General features: G+C 37.1%; 1 protein-coding gene across 1 annotated transcript; it reads right to left on the reverse strand.

Moving 5' to 3' along the window:
- Window positions 1-329: 329 nt before the first annotated feature.
- Window positions 330-11,025, reverse strand: LOC123774076 (DNA replication complex GINS protein Sld5). The gene is made up of 5 exons (XM_045768218.2): window positions 10,819-11,025; window positions 7,999-8,145; window positions 6,312-6,463; window positions 3,695-3,874; window positions 330-519 (listed from the first exon to the last, which is right to left on the reverse strand). Exons 1-5 carry the CDS (start codon window positions 10,906-10,908, stop codon window positions 423-425), a joined length of 666 nt encoding a protein of 221 aa, XP_045624174.1. The 5' UTR covers window positions 10,909-11,025; the 3' UTR covers window positions 330-422.
- Between the last annotated feature and the right edge of the window lie 10,594 nt (window positions 11,026-21,619).

The following is a 21,619-nucleotide window of genomic DNA, read 5'->3' on the forward strand; positions in this document are numbered from 1 at the left end:
AAGGTAATGCACAGGTTCCATGCAGTGCTAAGGCATGGGGTGTATTTTGCTTATGCACCATCACAGCAAGCAGAAGAGGAGAGGAGACCAGGAATCATCTGCCCAAGGGTGGCACACAAGAGCCCCCCTTCACCACCTCCCTCTGAGGGAAAGTCATAAAATAACTGGGTGATAAAAATTTGACAATTATTAAATAAATTTGGGTAAAGGCTACTTCTATTACTGAAACTATAACGAGGGAGAACTGTACAGTATTATCATGTACACAAAATCTCAAAATTCAATTTTTTTAAACACTAATATAAAGATGTACAACAATAAAAAAGAAATGTATTCTATATTGTATTAAATTTCAGTAAAACAGCAGTACAAATAATTTTCTGAAATACATGGTTCAAAGAAATGTTTCAACCATTGGGAGTTTAGATGAGGGTTACAGCGCTCGAGTGAAGCAAGTGACTGATGGGTTTGTACCGCATCAAATGCTGACTGCCTTCTTCCAAGTCTACCTCTTCATCTCTGCAAAGAAGGAACATTTAACATAAGTTGCTGTCTTTTCATCACATGCACTCAATCACTCTCGCACACCATTAATCATTACCACTAACAAACATGGTAGTCAAAACACTAGAAAAATAGTTAAAACCAAATGAGAACACTGGGAGAGTAATGACATAGCGGACAGACAGCTTGATTTTCGAACAGGAAGATCCCGTATAAGAAATATTATTAGTTTTTATGATAAAGCCGCAGAGATTCTACAGGAAAGAGATGGTTGGGCTGACGGTCTATCTGGGCCAAGAGTCCCACACAATAGGTTGCTTTGAAAACTGGAACATGCTGGAGGGGTGACAGGGAGACTTCTGACATGGATGAACAATTTTCTAACGGACAGACAGATGAGGGCGGTAATCAGAGGCAATGTATCTGATTGGAGGAGAGTTACTAGCAGAGTACGACAGGGTTCAGTTCTTGCACCAGTAATGTTCACCATCTACATAAACGATCTAGTAGAAAGAATACAGAATTATATGAACATGTTTGTGGATGATGCTAAAATACTGAGAAGATAGGAGATGCAGACGATTATTATGTCTTCAATTTGATCTAGATAAAATAAGTGCTTGGAACGACATTTGACAAATGGAATTCAATGCGAATAAATGCCATGATATGGAATGTGGAATCAGAAAATAAGACCACACAACTTAAATTCTGTGGAAAGGAATTAAAGAACTCTAATAAAGAACAAGACCCAAGGGTGGTTTTGGATAGTAAACTGTCACCAGAGGAACACAAGAACATTGTGAGAGGAGCGTATGTGTCTCTTGTATTATGCTTTTCAACTTCAGACTTGCTTTTAATTACATGGATAGTGAAATACTTAAGAAACTGCTCACTACTTTTAATTGTAGGACCTCCTCAACCCTGGAGGTGTACATTGCCTAACAAAGGTTTCGCTAGGAGGTACAACATACCTAAAGTTCCGAGTATAAAAACACTTACATAAATTCAATTCAATTAGTAAAATCCTAATGTATGCACATAGACATGGATAAATTTTTCAAAAGGCCTTAATACAATATGTGAAAAGATAAGTCATACACAGGGACATCAAAAACACCCAGTGGACACCTTCTCAACAGGTTGCGTGTTGATGGAAGGTGTGCTATTGTTACGGAAAACTAGCTTTAACCAGTATATCTCTTGGAGATTTCTCTTTGACCCGTGCCAACATAGGAGGTAAAGGTGGGAAGTTTTGCCATGCCGGATGTTCTCCCCAGGCGGTCTTAGCCAATCCCATAAATTGGACAGTTCTTTGCATAAAGGTCTCACTATTCCCGGAAAATGGAGGAGTAATAAATAAAATAGAAAGAGGAAAATAGAGGATTAGCATCTCGGGATCTCGCTGGATTTAATAATTCTTGTCTGTTTTTGCCATCTATTTTTATTTTGGCATCTTGTATATTCTCCAGGTAACCTCTTATTTCTGAAATGATTCCATAAAGATCCTTCTGCCTTTTGTAGTTTATCTCCGTTACTTATTATTCTTTTAAGCCTAATGGCTAAGAAGTAAGGCAGTGATTTCTTGAGAGATAATGGGCAACTAGACGAATAAAGCAGGTATGAATGAAGTTCTTTTACTGGCTTCTATATACACCCTTGTATCTAGAAAGGGTATGCTTGTATCATTGGTTTCTCGTGTGAATTTTAGGTTTTGCACTTGTATTTTCCCAATTAAAGAATTGATCCAGTTCTTGTCTGCCTCCTACCATACCAAAGATATCATCTATGTATCGTAGGTATATTAATAAACTCTGGTCTAGCTTTATTCTGGCCGATTCAAAGACTGTGGACAAATATTTCGGCTATTGCCACACTGCTTGATGCCCCTATTACCGTACCCTTTATTTGTCTATAGGTTTTACCATTGAAAATTAACAGTGTCCCTCATTACATGTCGCTCATTTTTTTCAATTTTCAACACAATTTATATTTTAATCTCAATTAGTATTAAACTTTAGTCTAAGGGTTCTTTTTTTTTTCTCCCCTCACCTTGCCCAAAACGCTATACGTATTAGTGGCTTTAGGCACTAGTATGTACTAGCTCTATCTATAAATCCAACATAATGTTTGTAACTCATCTTCTATGTATGTAATTTTACCTGAATAAACATTTTGAATTTTGAATGTAAGATAGCTTCCTCTAACAGTTCCTTTGCTTGTAGCATTAAGACTCCTGCTTGTCTCAGGCCCTGTTTAATTCTAATTTTGTTGATAAAAATTCTGCCACCCTTTTAGCTGCTGCTCTCTGTGGTACTCTGATAGAATGAGAGAAAAGAGAAGTTCAGAGAGAAAAGGCATGCCCCTTGTGGTATAGGATCTCTTGGTGACTGGCATCTCCTTATGACGTCCATAGTGTCTTTCAGACGTTTCAGTAGGAGTTTAAAGAGGGCTGTGCATATCCAATCCAATGGCCTGGTTGGGGCACTACATCCACTTAAAACTGGTCTACCCTGCCAAGAGTTCATATCATATCCAAATCTTTTGTGGATTTTAGGGAGGTTATATAGTGCTGGGATTTTAGTAACAAAAGGTAAGAGTCTGTCTCTTGCTTTTTGCTTTAATCAGATCCTCACTGTCCCCAGAACTATCATCTTTAGTCAAACACAGTTGTTTCAAGGTTCTTATATAAAATAAAATATACCAATAATTACAATAGCTGCAATGCTAGATTTAATAATTTTTATAACATCCTTTTCTATCCTTGAAAAGGAAATTCAGAAGAGAACCTAGAGTGTGAAGTAGTGGATCAGAATGTAACTTGGTACTGTGTGTACCAAGTCCATTCTAAAATGTATTATGTTGTACAGTATAATTATGCAAGAAAATGCAGGTTATCCTAATTCACAATAAATATTTGGCATTAATATTATTTCATCTAGTGAAGCAATACTGTACTGTATACTGTATTACATATAAGAATATACTGAATAAACACGGAGAAGAGTTATAATGATCAAAATAGTATATTTTTATATGCTTTGAATTTCACAATTGCACAGAAAATTTATTAACTAAATTTGATACAATTTAATTTTACCAAGACCGTACAGAAAATTAATTGTTTCTGCCAAGGGCTAGTTAAGTATGCAGTCATAGAGGTAAATGTACACGTTTATTGTAAACGTACCGTCCTTCCCCAGTGTCGTCCTCAATCAAGACTCCTGGAGTCTCTTTCTTAACTCGGAGGAATATGTAACTATCCATGTTAGGCTTAATACTCATCTTGGCAGGGTCAAAGGTACGAAGGTTCTCCGGTACATGTTGCAGCACAAGTGATTGGAAGTGAGACTCCAGATTTGATGCATAGCTGAGGGCAAAAAATGGTTCCTCTTGAGATGAACAATAATACATACAGAACAGTTCTGCAGATTACTGAAACTATATGTTATATAGCTTTCTTGAGAATGGTTCAAGAGTAATATTGCATACTGCATAGCATTTAAATGCATGTCTTAACATTTCAAGAGTTGTTTGTTAATAGATAAATTGTAGCATAAATTGAAAATTATTAATAGGTACATTGTATCAAAATTTGCATTCAACATAACTATGATACAAGGAGGCAGGCAACACATATAGGTGTAGTCAGGAAAAAACAACAGAGTAGCCTACACCGTCTGCAGACTTAGACCCATCAGTGAAGACGGAGATGGAGCGGGAGTGTGAAGAAAAGTGTTCAAGGAAAAGGCGTTTCAGAACTGTAGGAGGGGTAAAAGCTTTAATCACGTGGGTCAGGGTTTTACAAAATTTAGGAAGGGGGACTCTCCACGGGGGCAAGGACGAAACAACACAAGGAAAAGTATTGGTAACACTAACCGAAAGAGAATTTTGTATGAGAGATAACTGGACCGAAAGAGGGAGGTGGTGAAGGGGAACAGGGACTACAGGAGGGATAAAAGTCAAAGCACAACATAGGCGAGAGTGAGGGTGTTGTAAGGATCGCGCAAGATAGCGAAGACAGTAGCGATCACGGTGGTCCTGGAGAGACAGGAAGCCAGTTTCAATATACTGTACAAGCTGAGCGTAGAAGTTGAATGAAATGCACCAGAGCTGAGGCGCAACCCAGTATGGTGCAGAGCATCAAGACGGCAAAGAGTAGAAGGAGAAGCAGACGAGTAAGCAGGGCAACCATAATTGAGTTTAGTCAGTACGAGAGAGGAATGTAAAGAAAGGAGCGTGCGCCTATCTGCTCCCCAAGAAGTATGGACCAAAACGTTAAGTAGGTTAAGGGCCTTAGAGCATTCAACTCGGAGGTAAGACTAGTATAGGTAGATTAGATATCAGTCTGCAATTGTTTATGTCAACCGTATTGTCTCCTTTATGAACTGGTATTACTCATGCTTTTTTAAGGATATCAGGGAATTTATAACACTAGAGATTTGTTGAATAGCAAAGCAATGGGTGGTGCAAGGACAGAAGTGGCAATCTTGTATACCATAAATGGTGTTTCACTAGTGTTCCCAGCTATGGTTTTTAGTGAGAATGATGGACATGACATCTGTCAGGCTGACCGGTAAAATGAGAAGAGTTAGGATAACTACTGGTAAGATATGTAGTAACATGTGTCTGGGTCTGTGGCATTTTTCTGGCAAGGTTAGCACCAACTGATGAAAAGAAGCTACTAAATTCGGTTGCCATTTCTAAGTCTGTTGCAAGTGTGTAACAATCCTTGGAGAGTTTTATCTGCTTGTTATGTGATTGTTGTTTTGATCCTAGGATGTTAAAGACGACTTTCTATGTTTACTTTTGCTTCTTTGAATTTACTTGCATAAAAGGAAAGTTTTGCTCTTATTATTATATTGCTGAGTATTGATGAGTATCTCTTAACTACTATTGTTTCTTGTCAAGAAGTATGCCACTTGTGAGCCAGGAGTTGTTTAATGTTTTGGAAGTTACTAGCTTGATGAGAAGAGAACAATGTGTTGTAGAGGCTTGAAAGTTTTGGAAAGGAAAATGTTGGTCAATGAATTTATATCCTGTGTATTATTGAATTCAGATTCCCAGTTTATATTGTGAAATGCATTTGTGAGATTCCCTATTTACGCTTTGCTGTGTAGCCTAAAGGTAAGTTTCTTAGTATCCAATGGTTTTATGTCTACGTTTGCTATGAGGAAGGTAGGATAGTGGTCAGTTGTTATAAGTGATTATGCCAGATGCAAGGGGAGCTGTCATTTTAGTCCATATATGGTCCAAGGTAGTAGTGGTCCAAGATGTATTTTGAAGATTGTGGTTAAAAAGCATGGGCTTTTGATGTTCATGCAGTGTTCTTGAATTGTGTCTATAACACCTACTCTTCCACGGATTTATTCTCCATTTCTTACCGTATCTTGTGCCCCAGTAAATATACACATGCAAATATGTGAGGGTTGGCAGATCCAAAATCATTAAACAGGAATAACTAACTGGTGTGAGGTATATGGTTGAGGTGTTCAACAATTAAGTAGCATGCCATAAGCACATTACAAGAACCTCCTCCCAGCACATTAGAATATTGCTGGAATAAACCAGAAAATCACAATTAATTAACAGGAGAAAGTTCTAAGAGATAAACATGAGTTTCCTCAAGCATTGTGGGCTTGAAAGGTTTGCATAGCAATAGCTTGCTGGTGAGGTAGTCACCGGGAAACCTTGATCTTGAGGAACAATTATAGTGACCTGATATAAACATTAAATACAAATATTAAGTGTTCAAAGTGTGCCATTATCAGTTATATTATCTAACAAAATAAAGGAAATGTACCTACTCTTTTGCATATGCAACTTCATGTGGTGACAGTGTTGCCATACTCTCATCTGCGATATTTGCTTCTTTTTCCAAAAGATAATGAGCAAATCTTTCAATTTTTTCAAGTCTCACACGAAGATAGCTACTTATTACGTATCTTATTCTATCAATCTGAAAAAAATACATATACTGAATAAATCAATACGGTATTATACTATTAATAGACCAATTTAATAAAAAACAATATACAGAAGAACCTCAGTGCTGCAACAGCTTCCAACTCAAACAACTGAACACTCGAATGCTGTGTTCATGCTCGGTAGTCAACTGTTTGCTTGGCACTCAAATGTAAACACACGTAATGGATGAGTTGGTTTCCCAGTAGCTGTCATTCAGTGCACACCTCACTAAACTTCTCTGTAAAGTTTCTCATGTTTTCTGGAATATTTTGTATACTGTATTCTTAGCCAACCCATCCTCCTGTTTAGACGGTACTTTTTATAGCCATGTGCACCATAGTACAAACATTGACGTACAATTAGAGGGTAGAATTTTGTACTATTCACTTTATAAGAGTCCGAAAAGAAATGAAGCTAAAAAACAAATATTCCTAGGCCTAGTATAGCACACACATGTACTATAAATAGGCCTTGATATTGTGTATTAGGCCTATGAAGGTTAGGTTAGTTTTTCTTTGCAACATAAATAGAAAATCATTTCCGGTTTGTCCAAATTTAATAGTACCGATTTCTACTTTCTAATTGTGGTGTACGTCAATACTGTACATGTACTATGGTCCTTAACGTTACTATAGGTACTACCAAACCAGGAGGATGGGCCGTCTTAGCATAAGTCACCATGGCACCTAAGAAAGTTAGTGATAAGAACCAACTGAAAGGAAAATTACGGTAGTTAAAAAGTTAAAACATTTACAGGACATACAGGACTCATATGGCTGATGTGACTCAGTAGAGGAAAGCCATCTTGGCGAGATGGCTTCAGGGAGCCACCAAGAAGCAGCAGCAGCATTGGATTACCAGAGAGATATACTAGTATATACATATGTACTATACAGTACTAGTCCTAGGAATGTTAGGGGAGTTTAGTTTGTCAAAGTAACACAAGTAAAAAAAATAGTTTTCCGGTTTGTCCAACTCAATAGTTCAGATTTCTACTTTCTAATTTTGTTATACGTTGGTATATATAATAAGGTCCTTATCGTTACTATAAGTACTACCAAAACAAAACAGGAGGATGGAGTGAAAGAATCAGATGGCACTACTTGCAAGTGGTTTGTGCAGCAGCAGTGTGGAAAGTTTGCCCATTTTTGTTGTATTTCATAGAGTAATCCCATTTAGCTGACAGAGGTTTACAAAGATTGATCCTGGGCATATTCATGTATAGTACAGTATATTTAATTTTCATATATTATTTTGCTGTCCATATACAAAGTATAATATACCCAGAAGTGTTCTATCATTTGGGGTATACAAAAAATAATGGCAGTGAAAAATAGCAAGAATTCTTAGAGCCGGGAAAGGTCCAGTCCTAATTAGTCTGCCTGAGCTCTGGACACACTCTTCAATTGCTTATGTCCAATGCACCACTGAAGAGCAACCAGATACCCATTCTTTCTTTACAAAGTGACAGCAATTTTCAACTGTATTTTTTTATTTACAGGTTTTCAATCTTAACACTAATCTTACCTCCATTTTATGAATAGCCAATCTAAAATCGTGTTTTTTGCATCGTTTAAGGTTTTCAGTCATTTGGTTGATCTGGTCAAGCATACAATCTACCAGTTCACTCTGATGACACTCTAGGGTAGGAGACATTCGCTCTGTGATCCAAGCCTGAGGGAAAAAAAAACTTGAGTAATTCAGATTCTGTAATCACCTTCCAAATAGAATTTCAACAGAAAAAGACTAGTGGTTACCAGAATTTTTAAATATTCAACTAAAGCCAGAGATATTTCATACATATTCTACAGTACTTCAACTGTTAATACAAATCAAGGGAAAATACATTAGATATAAAATCACACAGATCATTATGTATGTTTAATGAAGTCACTTAATATGCACACTTACTAGTTAAAAGGCAATATAACATGTTACACAATCAATACTTACTTTCCCCATAAAGTACATACATTTTATTGACAAGCCAATTAAGAACATAAAAAATGGAACTTGCAGAAGGCCCAATGTAAACATTAGTAATAAAAATTATAGAAAGTTCCTTGGCCTATACTTAAACAAGAGACTCAACTTTAGTACCCACACACAACACATAACTAAAAAGGTTTCTAAAACAGTTGGTATACTCTCTAAGATCAGATATGTACCCTACTCTGCTCTTCTCTCACTCTATTATGTACTAATCTATCCCTATCTTACTTATGGTATCTGTGCTTGGGGCACAAATACCATCTGTGCCCCTCTTTCAACCTCTGCAAACTACCTCAAGCTCATCATCACCCAGCAAAGATCTGCTATCAGGACAATAACAAACTCTGCTTTCAGACAACACACAGCTTCCCTGTTTAAATCCCTAAACATGCTAAACATAAATTCACTCCATACATTCTCTTGTGTCAGTTACATTTATAAAACCCTTTTCTTAAGTGCAAACCCTGTTCTGAAACTCTTCCTGGAAAGATATGATAGAACACATACTCACCACACCAGACATAAATATCTCTGATATCCCCAGAGTCAAACTTAATCTGTGTAAACACTATGCAAATAAAGGGACCTAGTCGATGGAAGTCACTCCTTAATGAAGTGAAACGCTGTCCAACTTTTGCCTTATTCAAAACTAAAACCAAAAAGTACTTAATTTCATCTTCATAGTTTTCTACCTATTGCTTTATCTGCACACTGTACCTAGTGCTACCCAATCCTCCAATATTTGTACCTAAGCCATGTTACTTTACCATTGTAATCTTAGATATTATCTGATATCATGTTTGTTGTATTGAGTGCATATTCTACTGCATTATTCCTTGAAATGTTATCCTAATGTACCTAGCAATCCTTGTTCATTAGTGTGTACAGTGGCACCTCGACTTACGATTGCCCCGACTTATGATAATTTCGAGTTACGATGTAAATTTGATCGAAAAATGCGACTCGACTTATGATAGTGTCGTCGACTAACGATATTTGTTGGTACACGTTTGGGTCAACCGAGCGTGTGGTTCCCAGTCACGCGGGCCGACCTGCCTCAGTTTACTAGAGCTGCCCGCTTAGTGACGATCACGCCTATAAGAAATTCCGTTTTTGTGGCAATTTTTGGCTTTTTGAACATAAAACTGATTATTATATATCACACCATGGGTCCCAAGAAAGTCAGTGGTAAGGTTCAACATATGAAAACACATTTAAGAATGACCATAGAGGAAAAAACAAGAGGTCATAAGTAAACATGAAAATAGTACTCATGTTGTTGAACTAGCTAGGCAGTACAATAAATCTTCAGAGGAGGAGGAGGTGGCGGCATTAGAGGATGTCCTTTCCTCATTAATTAAGAAAATGTGTGCAGTATGGGAAGGACTGCAAAGTTTTGCTGAAAAGAATCACCCAGATAAAGCTGTAGTAGGCCGTTGCATTGATCTTATTAATGACAATGTGATGCCTCACTACAGACAAGTGTTGGAAAGAAGGGAAAAAACAATCTTCAATGGAACGATTCTAGTGAGAAAATCAAGCAGTGAGCCAGAAGCAAGTCCTAGTGGTATGCAGGCAAAACGTGCTAGTGTATGTACCCCAGAGAAGACCTCACTGCCTTATGTTATAATGGAAGGGGACTCCCCTTCCAAACAGTAACACCTCTCCTCCTCGCCCCTCATCACCATCTTCCATACACCATCAAGAGTCCTCCATAGAGGTAAGATAAACATATGTACTGTATTGTAGTTAGAGAAAAAAATTGTATTCAGTATAAAATGTATTTGTAAGTTAATATTTTGGAGGGTGGTGAACGGATTAATTCAATTCCCTTTATTTCTTATGGGAAAAATCGCTTCGACTTACGATCCAGTAATCCGTCTCTGGGTACGGATTACCATCGTAAATTGAGGCCCCACTGTATTGTTATTATTGTGTATTATTCTAATCTGCTTTTGTGTCAATTTCTTACAATATACCTGTAAACATTTGTTGTCAATTTTACTGTAATTATTCTACTTAAAATTATTTGTACCTGTAAAGTAAAGCTGTAAAGGATCTGTAAACATCTTTTGTCGATTTTATTGTTAATTATCTAAAAATTACCTGTTTAAGGACTTGCCCGAAACGCTGAGTGCTAGTGGCTTTACAAGAATGCAAATTCAACTTAATTTCTATGTTCTCTGTTAACCCCCAATGTACCTTCTTGTATATAAATAAATAAATAAATAAATAAACTTTGCTCATTTGTTTCCGCCTCCGCCGGGGATCGAAGATCCCAGACTCTTAGGATTACGAAACTAGAGCGCTGTCCACTCAGCCGTCAGGCCCCATAACTGAGCTCCACCAGCCTACCTCTTCCAGCTTATGCAAGACCTCAGACGCCGTCATGGCCTCGCCCTCCTCATCAGACCCCTCAATGACATCTTCCTCCGTATCCGACATGTCGGTAGTCAAGAGACGAGAGTCGTGGCCGAGGAGCACCTCACCTGCCTGACGCCGCCACCCTTGTGGCAGCGGGTCACTCCGTACACACCACCACCCCACACTTCTATTGTTACCATTTCGGACACAAAATTTGAACGTTTCGTATATATACGAAAATATATAATTGCTCAATATTAAAACCACAATATAATGCTATTAACAGTTAATAATCTTCATATAGGCATATAGTTATTGAATTAAGGCAAATAGTTTTTAAATGAAGTTCAGGGATGTGATGTGATCAGGGACATAATCCAGACTTCGTAACATCCACGCCCGCCAGCGTAAACACACGTCCGAAGGCCCACGAACATCATCGAACGCACAAACTAAACAAAACTTAACTTAGGTAATTTACAAAACATAAAACTGTGACCAGTTTTTGGGTAAACTCCTATTACATTTATTATGTGATAGTTATACTTGTATGTAATAATGAGTATTAAAGGTAAGTGCCTAATATGTAATGTTAATTAATAAAAATGACATCCTTGACATTATCTACTCATTATCTACACATTATCTACTCAGCCCTTGACAAAAATGAGTTTCCGATTGGACTCTTCATTGACCTAAGAAAAGCCTTTGATACTGTTAATCACAACTACCTCTTACTTAAACTCCAGCATTATGGAATCCGAGGCCTTGCCCTTGACTACATCCGATCCTATCTTAGTGACACACCAATATGTAACCATCAATGATACAACTTCTTCCACTCTACCAATTACCGTTGGAGTGCCACAGGGCAGCATCTTAGGACCTCTTCTATTTCTTATATATATAAACGATCTGCCTAATGTCTCTAATATTCTCAAACCTATATTGTTTGCTGACGATACTACCCTTATCTACTCAAACCTCAACCCACATACACTAAATAATGTTGTGAATAATGAATTAAAAAAAGTCCACTTATGGATGTCAACGAACAAACTAACATTAAACATCGAAAAGACTTACTACATCTTATTTGGAAGCAAATCATCAAATGCAATTCAGCTACAGATAGACAACATTAACATCAGTAATAAAAATGATGGCAAGTTTCTTGGCCTATTCCTAGACAAGAGACTCAACTTCAGCACCCACATTCAACACATAACTAAGAAAGTCTCTAAGACAGTTGGTATACTCTCCAAAATCAGATATTATGTTCCTAACTCTGCTCTCCTCTCACTATATTATGCACTAATCTACCCCTATCTTAATTATGGTATCTGTGCATGGGGGTCTACCACTGCAAACCACCTTAAGCCCATCATCACACAGCAAAAATCTGCTATCAGAATAATAACTAACTCTGCTGTCAGACAACACTCAGCTCCATTGTTTAAATCCCTAAACTTGCTAAATATTAACTCCCTCCACACATTCTCTTGTGTCAACTACATTTACAAAACCCTGTTCTCAAATGCAAACCATGCTCTGAAACTCTCCCTGGACAGATGTAATAGGACCCATTATCACCACACCAGAAATAAATATCTCTTTGATATCCCCAGGGTCAAACTTAATCTGTGTAAACACTCTATGCAAATTAAGGGACCTAGTCTATGGAACTCACTCCCTAGTGAATTGAAAAACTGTAAAACTTTTGCCTTATTTAAAAGCAAAACCAAAAAGTACCTAACTTCATCTATTTAGTTTCCTACACTGAGCTTTAAATTTGCTCTGTACCTAGTGTTACCCAATCTCCTAATTTTTATGTAATATCAAACAACCTTATCATTGTGTTCATTGCTGTCTTCTTCTATGTGCTAGCCATATGCTGTATTGTGACTACCAATTTTTGTCAACTACCATTCAAGCTGTCATTGCAACCAATCTTATATTGTTTCTGCTGTATTGTGCCTACCAATTTTTTGTCAACTACCATTCAAGCTGTCATTGCAATCAATCTCAGCTACCTATGTGCTTTAATATACTGTACCTACAATTTTCTCTCATCTTTTTTTCATTTCATGTAATCTGTTATCATTTTTTTGTCTATAATTTTTGCAAGTATTTACCTCCTTAAAATTTTCTTAGATTAAGGACCTGCCCGAAACGCTGCGCGTGCTAGTGGCTTTACAAGACTGTAATTACCATATTTGTATCCTCACATTCCTTATGTACATTCTTGTATATGCATAAATAAATAAATAAATAAATGAAGTCAGATGCTTGTCTGTACGTAGTTTGTGTTGTTTTGGGCGCTTATGTACTTGTGCGCTAGCTGGAGTTCACAACTGTGCACGCCAACAAGCGTTAATAATAACATTAATAATAATAAAAACAATAATAATAATAATAATAATAATAAAAACAATAATAATAATAATAATAATAATAATAATAATAAAAACAATAATAATAATAATAATAATAATAATAATAATAATAATAATAATAATAATAATAATAATAATAATAAAAATAATCATTTATTTACAGGAAAGTACAATGGGTTGGTGAGATTACATAAGATAGGGTTTTTTATCTGTAGTTCAAAAACTACAACAAAAGTTAAATTAATTAACAGAGGTAAGGACTGGTAAGGATATATGTCTTAAGTACTATTATTGTGGAAGTGGGTAGTACATGATACACTTTTTGAAGCACAAGGTCGGAAACTATGAGGATGGAATTAATCAAACGAAGAAAGGAAGGAAGAAATTATCAGGAGAAAGCACCCAGCCATTACGGCTATATAGCACTTGGAAGGGGTCAGGATAAGGATTTGTAATAATTACCTAAGTAATTACCTAAGTGTAGTCACAGGATGAGAGCTACGCTCGTGGTGTTCCGTCTCCCCAGCATGTGGGGAAGGAATGGTGCCCGCAACCACTTGGACGGTCGGGGATTGAACGCGGACTTGCATGAAGTAAGACCGTCGCTCTACAATCCAGACCAAGTGGTACGAAACGTTCTTTATTTGTTTGTTTGTTTATTAATTTATTTTGTAACGTACGATTATGTTACGTTGTTCAGTAGATTAGATACACAGTGTTTAGTGATTTTCATATTTATTTAGTAGTCCGGGATACAGCAGTGTCGTAGACGTCGAGACAGAGCTTGGAGCAGAGCAGAGAGCTGAGTGTGGCCGGAGTCGTGGAGCTCTATGTGGGAGAGTGTTGTAGCTGGATGTGGTCCTAGTCTGCTGTCAGCTCTGTGTCGAAGCTGTTTATAAATAAATATAAATAAATAAATATGTTTATTCAGGTAAGGTACATACATACAAGTGATGTTACATTAATGGATTGATATAGAGATAGAGCTAGTACATACAATGCCTAAAGCCACTATTACGCAATGCGTTTCGGGCAAGAAAAACATTAATATCTAGAACTTAATACTAATTCAGCATAAAGAATAAAAAGTGTTGAAAACAAATACAAATAAAGATAAAAAAAAAGGGGAACATGACTGAAAAAGCAGCACAAATACAATAGGTTGACAAACAGTGTTGATTAAAAAAAAAATAATAATAATAAAATAACAGACATGGGTTGACAATATAGGAGTGAGGTGGGTTACAGGGAATTTATTAGGTAGTGTTTAGTTTTTATCTTAAACTGGTTGAGAGAGGTACAGTCTTTAACATGGTTGGGAAGGTCATTCCACATTCTGGGTCCCTTGATTTGTAGAGCATTTCTAGTTTGATTAAGTCGTACTCTAGGAATATCAAAACTGTATTTATTCCTGGTGTGGTGCTCATGGGTTCTGTTACAACCTTCAATGAAGCTTTTGAGGTCAGGATTGGCATTACAGTTCAGCGTTTTATATATGTATAATACACAAGAGAGAATGTGCAGTGACTTAATATCTAACATATTCAGAGATTTGAGTAAGGGTACCGAGTGATGTCTGGGGCCAGAGTTGGATATTGTCCTAATAGCAGCTTTGTGTTGGGTAATTAGAGGACGTAAATGATTTTGGGTAGTAGAACCCCAAGCACAAATACCATAGTTGAGGTATGGATAGATGAGGGAGTAATAGAGAGTCACCAGGGCAGGGCGGGGTACATAATATCTGATCTTAGAAAGAATGCCAACAGTTTTTGAAACTTTTTTTGATATATTTAGAATGTGACCCTGGAAATTCAGCTTGTGGTCAATGAGAACGCCAAGGAATTTGCCATCTAATTTGTTACAAATTTGAGTATTGTTTATTTTGAGATTTATCTGATTAGAGGATTTATTGCCAAACAGAATATAAAACGTTTTATCAATGTTAAGGGTGAGTTTGTTGGCAGTTAGCCAAAGATGGACTTTCTCTAGCTCAGTATTTACTGTGGCATTTAGAGCAAGGGGGTCAGGACTGTAGTAAATGAAGGTTGTGTCGTCAGCAAATAGAATTGGTTTGAGGTGTTGGGAGGCATTTGGAAGGTCATTAATGTAGATGAGAAAGAGGAGAGGGCCAAGTATGCTGCCCTGAGGAACACCAATGTTGATGGGTAGGGTGGGAGAAATTGTATTATTCACAGAAACATACTGGAGCCTGTCAGTAAGGTAAGATTTGAGGTATTGCAGGGAGTGTCCTCTGACTCCATAATGATGTAATTTAAGAAGAAGGTTTTGATGGTTGACAGTGTCAAAAGCCTTACGCAGGTCCACAAATAACCCAACAGGAAACTCCTTTTTATCAAGAGCTGCGTGAATTAAGTTAATCATACTAATAAGTGCATCGTTAGTGCTTTTTTTGGGTCTGAAGCCATATTGACAAGAGCTAAGTATATTGTGTTTGGCTAGAAAAGAGTAAAGCTGCTTGTAGATTAGCTTTTCGAATATTTTTGACAAGTTAGTCAGGATTGATATAGGTCTGTAGTTGTTAACATCAGTGAGATCACCACATTTGTAGACAGGGGTTACTCTTGCTTTTTTTAGAATGTCAGGAAAGGTTTGGAGTTCAAGTGACTTGTTGAAGAGCAATGCAATAGCAGGGGCTAGAGATCTGGAGGCTTTTTTGTAAATTAAAGTTGGTATCTCCTCGAGGGCACTAGACTTGGTTTTAAGGGAAAGGATTATTTCATTGACATCAGTGGAACTAGTAGGCTTTAGGTACAGAGACTGTGGATAGTTACCTGTAAGATAGTCATTAACATCAGTACAGGAAGATGGAATATCATTTGCAAGGAATGACCCAATGGAAGAGAAGAACCTATTGAACTCAATAGCAGAATCAGAGGCTGAAAGCTGACCAACGTTATTGGACAGGAGTGTTGGTTTGTTATTTAAAATCTTCTTTGATCCCAATATTTGTGAAATTGTGCTCCAAGTTTTTTTAATGTTGCTCTTTATTTGGGTAAATTTATCTTCATAGTATTTAGTTTTGGCTCGTCTAATTATTTTAGATAGCAATAACGAGTAATTCTTTGAGAATTCTTTGGAGACTGTTCCTAGCCTATACTTCTTCTCAAGGTCGTGTTTTTTGTTAATGGATTTAAGTATTCCCTTTGTAAGCCAAGGATTGTTAAGTCTTTTGCTTGTGACTTGTTTTGTAAGCATAGGACAGTGGGTGTTATAAAGGCTAAGAGTTGTTTGTAGAAAAGATTTCACTGCTAGGTTGATGTCCCCTATGTTACCTAACTCGGACTCCCAGTTGACATTATCAGCAGCAGTTATAAAATTGTTTATAGCAGTTTCATTGTGCAGCCTAAAGCTTAACTCCCTTGTCTCTAGAGGTGGTTTGCTAATGTTAGTTAAGAGAAATGTGGGGTAATGGTCTGTAGTGCTATCGGTGATTATACCTGAAGTAAGCGGAGAGGTTATGTTGGTCCAGATGTGATCTAGAGTCGTAGCAGTACTATCAGTGATTCTAGTTGGTCTAGTGATTAAGGGTACGAGGAAGCAGGAATTCATACAGTTGAGGAAGCTAACAGCAGTAGGGTGTTCAGGCTCGCAGAGGTCAATATTAAAGTCCCCTGCGATAATTAGATGGTTTTTGTTCAATCTGTTATCTAGTATTAGATTTCTAAGGTTTGAGTTGAATTCAGACACATCAGTGTTAGGAATTCTATAGACTGCACCCACAGACAGGACAGACTCGGCACCCTTGACTCTGAAACTGGCGAAGATATACTCCCCACAGCAGTCTCTAGTTCTAATTATTTTTAAGCATGTTAGTTCTTGGTGGTAGTAAAGAGCAGTACCACCACCTCTCTGCATTTGACGACAGTTGTGAATTGCCGAGTAGTTAGGCATGTTAAAGAGTTGAGTATTATCCTCTTTCAACCACGTTTCAGTAAGTATAATAAAAGAGAATTTGTTGTCAATAGTTTCAATCAAGGCACTAACATCATCGAAGTGTTTACCTAGGGATCTAACGTTCAAGTTGATTACAGAGATATTGAGATTATCTGTTAATACATTGTTTACATCATGTGCTGTAAAATATCTGCAATTTTGATCATTGAAGTGATGATTGTCATAGATAGTGGATAAGAGGTTTAGTTCTGGGTCGTTCTGTAGCGGTTTAGTTCTGTAGCGTCTGGGTCGTTCTGTAGAGGTTTAGTTCTGTAGCGTCTTGGGGTCGATTAGAACGGCATACGCCGAGTGCTACATTCTTGACTGTGGAAACTGTACTGTCGGCTATTCGATTGATTGATTGATGAAGATTAAGCCACCCAAAAGGTGGCACGGGCATGAATAGCCCGTAAGTGGTGGCCGTTTTGAGCCATTACCAGTATCAAGAGCTGATACTGGAGATCTGTGGAGGTGCGACTGCACCCTGCTTGACGGAAGATGTCTCCCGTCTCGGCTATTCACTTTATGCTTGCTTATATTCGGTGACTACGCCTCAGCCTCCTCCACTAGGATAGGAGACAGGAAGAACTGTTACCTGTAATTAGGGAAGAGATTATAGCTACTGCAATTAGTGCTAATTAGTTACGCCATTAAGCTAATGATAAGGTGGAGTGAGTGCTCGCTACAATTTATTTATAGAAGATACATTGGGATCAGAGAGTACATAATATTGGTGTTCTTAAGTTCTTAATAAATTAATTAGATCAACTAATACACTCACTCGTTGTCTTAGGATATGTTAAACACTTTCCTCCTATTCGGACACAATAACGGGACAACTATTTTTCTCTTGAATGTGAGCGCGCGACACATTTTTATGTCTGACGAACAAATAGTTCTATAATATTCAATTCTTATCCGATCGAGTTGGGATAGTATGAAGATTTAGCAGTCTCCGTGGTGTAGTGGTAAGACACTCGCCTGGCGTTCCACGAGCGCTATGTCATGGGTTCGTATCCTGGCCGGGGAGGATTTACTGGGCGCAATTCCTTAACTGTAGCCTCTGTTTAACGCAACAGTAAAATGTGTACTTGGATGAAAAAACGATTCTTCGCGGCAGGGGATCGTATTCCAGGGACCATAGGTTTAAGGACTTGCCCGAAACGCTACGCGTACTAGTGGCTGTACAAGAATGTAACAACTCTTGTATATATCTTAAAAAAAAAAAAAAAAAAAAAAGATGTTTGCCACGAAATTTACGTTTTCTCTGATAGCCACATAGCCTATTTGGGAGAACGAAATTGTCTTGTATCTTCGTGGTAAAACTATTGTATTGTTGACACGCGAAGTGTAATCTTTTTTTTTTTTTTTTTTTTTTTTTTTGAGATATATACAAGAGTTGTTACATTCTTGTACAGCCACTAGTACGCGTAGCGTTTCGGGCAAGTCCTTAAACCTATGGTCCCTGGAATACGATCCCCTGCCGCGAAGAATCGTTTTTTCATCCAAGTACACATTTTACTGTTGCGTTAAACAGAGGCTACAGTTAAGGAATTGCGCCCAGTAAATCCTCCCCGGCCAGGATACGAACCCATGACATAGCGCCCGCTAATCCTGTAGCGAGTAAACCTATACACGCTCCACAGCGAAGTTTCTTTATATGGTGCCGGTCTAACGCATCCTTGTGTGACTTTTTATACATATGTTCTTGTAGAACATTTTATTGCGAACACATCGGTACAAAAATGAAATACGTACATAGAAAATTAAGGTCAGGACAGTGATAGGAATATACACTTTTCAATACTGGTTTCGCCGATGTGCGGTAACAGATGTGATGACTTATATTGAATTTTGTAACTAGCTCAAGATTGTAACTTGCTTAGCTAAATGAATTGTAGGGTTCAGTCCCTAAGCCCATTATGTGCCTCTGTAACCCTTTCCACTACCGCCCACAAGATGGGTATGGGGTGCATAATAAATGAACTAAACTAACTAACTACAAATATGTTAACAATGTGTCTGGCTTTTTTTTATACAAGAGTTGTTACATTCTTGTACAGCCACTAGTACGCGTAGCGTTTCAAATTCAAAATTCAAGTCCTCCTGCTATCAAGACTGAAGCTTCCTTAGCAAAACGAACGATTAAATTTGGGTTCAATTTAACAATTTAGAAGATGAGTAGTTCCTGTATCATATGTATGTACGTATGTGTGTACTTTTGTCTGAATAAATCGTTATTAGAGGGAGAATAGAACAAATGAGATAAAAGATATTATAATAGATGAAGGGATAGGATGAGAGAAGTTTTTAGGAAAATGAAAAGACTATTATTTAGTTTATTTATTTATTTATTTATTTATTTATTTATTTATTTATTTTGTAACTTTTTTTTTATCAAACTTAGGTATACACAGCAAAGTGCTGCTACCCTATTCTATATGAAAGATTACACAGTGTAGATCAACAATGTTTTCATTTGTTTTCTTTCTATGTTTTCATTTCTTGTTTTCATTCTACTCATTATGCTCAATTAGTATTAAGCTTGTCATTTAAGTTTATCATGCCCGAAACGCTTTGCGTAATAGTGGCTTTAGGCATTGTATGTACTAGCTCTACCTATAAGTCAACCAATCTTTGTAAAAATTTATTGTATGTATGTACCTTACCTAAATAAACATTTTATTTTTTTTTTTTAACAACTAGTTATAAGTTCATCTAATATTTCCATCTCACAGGATGGTCAGTCATAATAATAATAATAATAATTTTTATTTAGGTAAAGGTACATACATAAAGAGATTTTACAAAGTTTGTTGGCTTTATAGATAGAGCTAGTACATACAATGCTTAAAGCCACTATTACGCAAAGCGTTTCGGACAGGAAAAAACACTAATGACTAAAGCTTAAAACTAATGGGTAAAAAGAATAAAATGTGTTGAGTACAAATAAAAATAGAGGTAAAAGAGGGGGGAACATTGTTGAAAAAGCAGCACAAATACAATTACAAATTATTACAGAAAATTACATTCAAACAGCGTTGACTTGAAAAAAAAAAAAAAAAAAAAAAAAACATACATGGGTTGACAACAGAGGGGTAAGGTAGGTTACAGGGAATTTATTAGGTATAGCTTCGTTTTTAACTTAAACTGGTTGAGAGAGGTACAGTCTTTAACATGGTTGGGAAGGTCATTCCACATTCTGGGCCCCTTGATTTGTAGAGCATTTCTGGTTTGATTAAGTCGTACTCTAGGAATATCAAAACTGCATTTATTTCTGGTGTGGTGCTCATGGGTTCTGTTACAACCTTCTATGAAGCTTTTGAGATCAGGATTGGCATTATAGTTTAGCGTTTTATATATGTATAATACACATGAGAGAATGTGCAGTGACTTAATGTCTAACATATTCAGAGATTTGAGTAGGGGTACCGAGTGATGTCTGGGGCCAGAATTGGATATTGTCCTAATAGCAGCTTTGTGTTGAGTAATTAGAGGACGTAAGTGATTTTGGGTAGTAGAGCCCCAAGCACAAATACCATAGTGCTTGGGGCTCTACTACCACCTACTGCATAGGTGATATACTAAACATAATAGATACCCTAAAAAAAGATTCATAGAAAACACCGACCTTACCTAACCTTGTTAGTATCTTAAGATAAGCATCTTATTGCTTCGTAATTACAATTATTACCTAACCTATAATAGGTATAGGTTAAGTAATAATTGTAATTACGAAGCAATAAGATGCTTATCTTAAGATACTAACAAGGTTAGGTAAGGTCGGTGTTTTCTATGAATCTTTTTTTAGGGTATCTATTATGTTTAGTATATCACCTATGCACGTAGTTAATAAGTCAATATTGACTTTACGAATTTGCGAGAACGGGTTGCACCAGGGCAGGGCATGGTACATAATATCTGATCTTAGAAAGAATGCCCACAGTTTTTGAAACTTTTTTTGATATGTTTAGAATGTGTCCCTGGAAATTCAGCTTGTGGTCAATGAGAATACCAAGGAATTTGCCATCTAATTTGTTACAAATTTGGGTATTGTTTATTTTGAGATTTATTTGATTAGAGGATTTATTGCCAAACAGAATATAGAAAGTTTTGTCAATGTTAAGGGTGAGTTTGTTGGCAGTTAGCCACAGATGGACTTTATTTAGCTCAGTATTTACTGTGGCATTTAGAGCAAGGGGATCAGGACTGGAGTAAATGAAGGTTGTGTCGTCAGCAAATAGAATTGGTTTGAGGTGTTGGGAGGCATTTGGAAGGTCATTAATGTAGATGAGAAAGAGGAGAGGGCCAAGTATGCTGCCCTGGGGAACACCAATGTTGATGGGTAGGGTGGGAGAAATTGTATTATTCACAGAAACACATTGGAGCCTGTCAGTAAGGTAGGATTTGAGGTATTGTAGGGAGTGTCCTCTGACACCATA

This window comes from Procambarus clarkii, chromosome 10, assembly GCF_040958095.1.
Source record: "Procambarus clarkii isolate CNS0578487 chromosome 10, FALCON_Pclarkii_2.0, whole genome shotgun sequence".
NCBI classification, from domain to species: domain Eukaryota; kingdom Metazoa; phylum Arthropoda; class Malacostraca; order Decapoda; family Cambaridae; genus Procambarus; species Procambarus clarkii.